Source organism: Pocillopora verrucosa, chromosome 1, assembly GCF_036669915.1.
Source record: "Pocillopora verrucosa isolate sample1 chromosome 1, ASM3666991v2, whole genome shotgun sequence".
Lineage (NCBI taxonomy): Eukaryota > Metazoa > Cnidaria > Anthozoa > Scleractinia > Pocilloporidae > Pocillopora > Pocillopora verrucosa.
In genome coordinates, this window is record NC_089312.1 from 32,032,921 (window position 1) to 32,039,200 (window position 6,280).

Below are 6,280 nucleotides of genomic sequence, written 5' to 3' on the forward strand. Positions count from 1 at the left end.
TTCGTGAATTGCGCAAGAGCGAGTTGTAGATATGATGTAGAGAATGGCACTCGCTCGCTCGCTCGCTCACTCGATTGGTCGATTCCTGTAAACTTTTTTTCGGTTTTAGGCTTTTGAGTGCACTTGATAGTTTTTGGCGAGCAATAAACAAACGAAATGGCAACCTTTGTTGTTAAGAATAGTGGTGGGGTGAAAAAGAAGCCAATGATAATCTTAAAAGAGTTTTTTTTTCGTTTTAGTTTCAACAAGCGGCGCCAGCAACTGGCAGGCATGCAAGGATTCACACAGAAATAACAGAACAACCTTCGTTTTTCATAAAATTGTAATTTACAATTCTTGAACTTGAAAACAATCCGAAGATTCATTGAAAATATCACTTACTGCGAAGTGCTCGGAGTTTACAGATGTACAAAAGCTTTTTCTGTTATGGCATGAGATTGAGGACAAAATCGATCATTACGTTTCGTATCGTGTGTTTTTCCTGTGTGAAGCAACAGAAGGTGCCGGCGACTGACGAAATTACAAGTTAACACGAAAATCAAATAACACTTAAACAAACAATTTTAGGTACCGATTTTCAGTGAATTTTTAATGAACAATTTTCTCTTAAGTTTCAAGACAATTTGAAGATTCAAAATAAATATTACGTACTAAAATGCGAAAGTTATACACCACAAAATTGACAAATAGGCCTGAAATTAAATTCTATCTTTTACTTGATTACACGTTGCCTAGCACGTGACTAAAATCTACCCGGGCAGAGATCCAAAATGACGGTGGCAGTCTTGGCTTAGTTATATCACTCAAAACTAGTTCCCGTTTGTCTCATTCGATAAAGAGGGAATCGTTAATGTTTTCATTAAAACAGTATTGCCTTGATTTTTTAATATTTACAATGATAGACAGTAAATTTCACTTTTCACCCACATTCACTTCCAACCTTTTCTTTTGAACCAGAAACGAAAATGATATACGTTTAAAACACATGACATCATCCACCCTTGTCAAATGTAATAGCATGATCATTTCAATTGTAATGCCTTCTTATCCCAACGTTACTTTGTTTCTTAGCTACGTTAGCGAACACTGACCTACTGCTCGTACTCTAGATATGACAATCAACCACAAAATTTCCTAAACCAGATAACATTAAACATAATCCAAAAAAATCATGTGTCAATTCACGAGTTTGCTCACGGAGCACTTTGATTTAGCTCTAGTTATCCAGACTTCCGTCTGCTCTTCCAATTGCCCTTGGACAATCACATTAGGTGATGTTTGGACTTTAAACCCTTCAGTCGAGGTATCAGAATAACAATGTAGCTGATTAAGTATCTTTCTAGCAATTAGAAAAGTATTTAGCTATTAAAAAGAATTAACACCCGCGTTAAGCATAACTCTGGAAAGTTTAACATCACAAAACTCCTGGCGGCGGCTTATTCATATTTGTTAATCTTAAGTGATTACAAGAAATTATAAACTGAGATAATTTTATTCTCATGACCCAGTTTATAATCTCTCGGTGACGATTAATGTCAAATTATCTAGCAGAGGAAATGATGTATCAGCACAACAGTCAACAAGAGAACTTTCTTGTGACTTTTAATACGAAATATTCCACAACAAGTGTGACTGTCCTTGGTATTCAAGATTTCCCAACATCAACCCAATGACGATAATCAAATGAGAGAAAACTATTTGTAGCTAATTTTTGCAGCTGACTAAAAAAAGTACGTACAGCTGACTGAGTAAAATTTCTAAGTGACTGTATAAGTCCCCCTAACCAACCAGGTGATATTTCAATAACGCCAAGTGGCGGAGTGATGTTTATTTATGACACAAATTGACTTAGTGATGTTCACAGTTAACCGAACAAGTCTAAACAAGTGACTGAGATATATCTACTTAAGACCACCAAAGGGTTATTGAAAAAAAAAGTATTTAAAGTATTTAGCTGATTAAGTATCTTTAAAGAATGTAGCTGATTAAGTATCTTTCTAGCAATTAGAAAAGTATTTAGCTTTTAAAAAGAATCAACACCCGCGTTAAGCATAACTCTGGAAAGGTCGACATCACAAAACTCCTGGCGGCGGCTTACTCATCTTTGTTAATCTTAAGTGATTACAAGAAATTATAAACTGAGATAACTTTATCCCCATGACCCAGTTTATAATTCCTCGGTAACAATTAAAGTCAAATTATCTAGCAGAGGAAATGACGTGGGAGAACTCAATGACAATAACTAATAGTAATTATTAAATACCAGTAATGTTTACCTTTTTCAATGTAGCACAGCATAGGTATTCGATTATCAGCACAACAGTCAACAAGAGAACTTTCTTGTGACTTTTAATACGAAATATTCTTCCGACAATGTGCAACTTCTTGGTTTTGGTCACTGCTTCAATTAGTTTCAAACGCTAATTGACTGTAGGGATCAAGTTGAGATCAATTTTGCTCGTAAGATGCTTCATTCTTCCTGCCGGTAATGCGTAAAAGCCACTGATTTTGATTGACAAATTCTACCCCACCGCAAGAACTCTGGCTTAAGCGCATCGCTCACGGTAAGGTGTATGGTCGATCCAGACAATTCTGGAGACTCTTTCACTAAGTTTTGATGTTTGGCACCCCCAAAAATAGCTTTTGATGCAATGGCCTAAATATGTTATCAATTCCAAACCAGACTATAAATGACGGTGTTTCTTCAGTCTGTCACTGTTACATATTATAACCTTTAGTTGCTTAAAGCAAGAGAGAGCTTCACATTATATAAGATGAATTCCCTTTTCAGAGTTTCTTATTGGCTGTTCGGGGCAATACTGTTGGTGATTCTAATCTCAGCTTCAGCGCGTACATGTAAGTAAGATTTCCTTCTTACACCATTGTGATGACAAGCTAAATTACCACTCGTTCAATTTTCTCTGTATCAATTTCATCAATTACAGGCTGCGTAGGCAAATCATACATGTGCGAGGTTGCGCACTAACGCTAAGGCTAAATCAAAATTTGCTCAAAGACAGTCGTCACAGAGAGGCATAGGATGTGGTCGACGAAAGTCAGATTCCTTTCTCATCTACGATCCTCGGCGTTTTTATTTCCATTCTGCTCATTTACGTGCAACTTTGTTGACGAAACTTTCGTATTTTTCTTCAACAGTTAAAAATTGTGCTGAGCTGCACAGATCTGGTCAGAGAATCAGTGGTATTTATACAATCAAAACTGACAACTCAGAAGCCTTTGATGTATATTGTGATCAGACAACAGACGGTGGAGGCTGGACGGTGTTCCAGAGAAGGCTAAATGGTTCCGTCGATTTCAACCGCAGTTGGTCTCACTACAAACATGGTTTTGGAAGTTTCCTCGCTGGTGAATTTTGGCTTGGACTGGATAAGGTCCACCGGCTGACTCAAGAGAAGAAAAGCAACACGCTTAGAGTGGATCTCGGGGATGATTCTAAAAACATCGTTTACGCTGAATATCAATGGTTTGGAATTGCGAACGAAGCGGATAAGTACCAGCTGAACATTGGCAATTTGGCAAGTAAGTCAATAAATACAGTAAATGGTTTGAACCCGGGGGTAACATGTACCAGTGTAGTTTGATCGTCCGGGTGACTGTAGTCCTGAGAAGGACTGTTGTCGGTAGTGGTGACTGACGTTTCGACAACCTGAGCGGAAGTCATCATCAGAGTCAAGTGAAAGGTTGTTGTCAGTCGAATATACTTACACAAACACACAAACCGGACTAAGTACATTCGACTGACAACAACCTTTCACTTGACTCTGATGATGACTTCCGCTCAGGTTGTCGAAACGTCAGTCACCACTACCGACAACAGTCCTTCTCAGGACTACACTCACCCGGACGATCAAACCACACTATTATAAGTCAATAAAAGCAATAATTAATGACAGGTAGCTTCGTTGCGTCACAATTAATGAAACAGTGAAGCAAAAGCATACAATTTTCTGGAGGAAAAGAAAAATAAAATGATTGTAGCACCTTTCAGTTTTCCCGGTCTTGGAATCAAAGCCAGAGGATAGAGAAGATGAATTTGGTCCATCGAGTATCAACAAAACGACTACGAGAGCTCAGTTATAGCCATCGCTATTATCGAACTTAGCTTCATATGAACTTTTTAACAATACATCACCTCGATTATTTTTTCTTGTAAACGTTTTCATCTAGACTAAGTACTTTGTGAGCATATTACCGCATGGATGTGTGCTGTTACATTAATGAATAGATTTCGTGTAGTATGTCCTTTAACGAGTCCCTGACTAAGCAAAGGGTCTGAAAATCTGATCTCTAATGCAAGTATTAAAGCTCAATGTAGCAGTGCTCAGATTCACGTTTTTCTTTTCCTTCCCTACTCATCTTCTCGAGATTAAAAAAATCTTTTTTTCCCATTCTATTTTCATCGTGACAAAAATTGAGCTGAAGTTTCAAAGAATTTATGAGTGGATATTAATTTTTTAACAGAAGCGACTGTCCATGATTCTCTCAGTGATCATAATGGCTCAAATTTTAGCACTTGGAATCGAAAGCATTACAACTGGATGTCATGTCCCGGAAAAGTAAGAGAAAGCTGGTGGTTCCCGGAAAACTGTTCTATTGTTTCAAATCTAAACGGAATTTATGGATGGAAAGAAGACGCAATTTATGGAGGCAAAGAAGGCGCAAAGATTCGTTGGGGAAAATTTGATCTTACAGATCCTACTCGCGCTCCCATAACATCAGAGATGAAAATCAGACCTGCAAACTTCAAACGGCGATAAGAGAGGCGGACGAAACGAGGAACAAAGGTGGCATGCAACTTTAGAATATAAGTCGACTTACATACTCGTAAATAATGTTCCTGGCGTAAATGATGTTCACGGTGCCAGAAGAAGAAGGTGATTCGGAGTAAGGGTGGGGGTGGGGAAGCGCTGAAAACAAGAGTAATGAGTAATGAGAGCGATCCAACAATTTCCTCTTTATTTGACTATTGTTAATGAAATCTCAAGGATCTTAAGTAAATTGTGTGAACCCAAGAGTAACATTTGATCTTGTAATCTGGTCTTCAGGGTTGGAGTAGTCCTGAGAAGGACTGTCACCATCATTAGAGTCTCGTGTGTATTCGTAAACTGATATTCAGTTTACAAATCGTGTAAGGTAGGGTTTATGTTTTCCGACTGTTCCATCTCCAAGATAGGGTAAAGAAAATTTGTCTCCATCACAAAATCACTACATCTTTAAAATCAAAGAAGATCCAAGAAGCATTTGGGAAATAGTTTAATTTGACACCAAATTCTTACACCCTAAATGATAAGAAATGTATGGTAGATGGTGCAGAGAATTAATATCTAAATCTTGTGGGTTAGAGGGTTGGCCGAGGCGAAAGATGCTACAAGCGAACTCCGAAAGTGGGATGCTCCTCCCTTTAGATTTGTCCAATTTTAACTAGTCACGTGGGTAGTCTTATTATTACATCATGTCTGTTAAAAAATAACCCACTATGAAAGGGTGTGAAGCGTTAAAAAAGAAATTGTGGCCGTTAGGCGTAAAAATTGAAAAATTTTGATTGCTAGTCGTAAAAAAGTTAATCCTAAAATTTTTTTTCTTGATGGATAAGGAAAGAATTTAACCGTTAGCTGCAAAATGGCCAAAATTTTAACCGTTAGTTAGCTGTAAAAGCCATCACCCCATTAAGACCTTTATGAGCTATTTTTGATCATCAGTTCTAGTCAAAGTATTGAAATTCAACTATTGTTGGAAGAAAGGTTAGTTTTTAAAACTTCTTCTTAACTTCGTAAGGAAACTGATATCCAAGTTCTACCTTGTACACAGTATTTTCTAAGTTCTTTTCTCTCTCTGTGATGAACCGTCCAGAAATAGGATCATAACAGTAATGGCTGCTTCAGTATTAGATCAAAGATTCATTTTAGTCGCATGGAAAAATTAGTACATAAATGAACTTAAATAATAAAAAAAAGTCATATGTCAGGCTGGTTTTCTTTGAGTGTTGATTGGGATGAATGAGACCAACAGGCCCATTTATACTGAAATAATTTTCCTGGTTAGCAAATTTTTATGTTTCACGAGTACAATTTTTGCAGTTTTCCTCCAGGTAGCAGAATATTAAACAAAAACTACACTGGAAAACATTTTCATCTTGTCTTCTTCTTCAGTTACAGCAAAACCATGAATATTTCCTAAAATTTCACTAAATATTAATTCAAACGTTCACATCTAAAAGCTCAAAAGGACTGGTAACAGGTTTAAAACCCGACAAAACCTA

At 37.2% G+C, this 6,280-nt stretch overlaps 1 protein-coding gene across 1 annotated transcript; it reads left to right on the plus strand.

Moving 5' to 3' along the window:
- Nucleotides 1-2,656: 2,656 nt before the first annotated feature.
- Nucleotides 2,657-5,928, plus strand: LOC131775995 (ficolin-2-like). The gene is made up of 3 exons (XM_059092122.2): nt 2,657-2,856; nt 3,157-3,540; nt 4,483-5,928. Exons 1-3 carry the CDS (start codon nt 2,775-2,777, stop codon nt 4,776-4,778), a joined length of 762 nt encoding a protein of 253 aa, XP_058948105.2. The 5' UTR covers nt 2,657-2,774; the 3' UTR covers nt 4,779-5,928.
- Nucleotides 5,929-6,280: the final 352 nt, after the last annotated feature.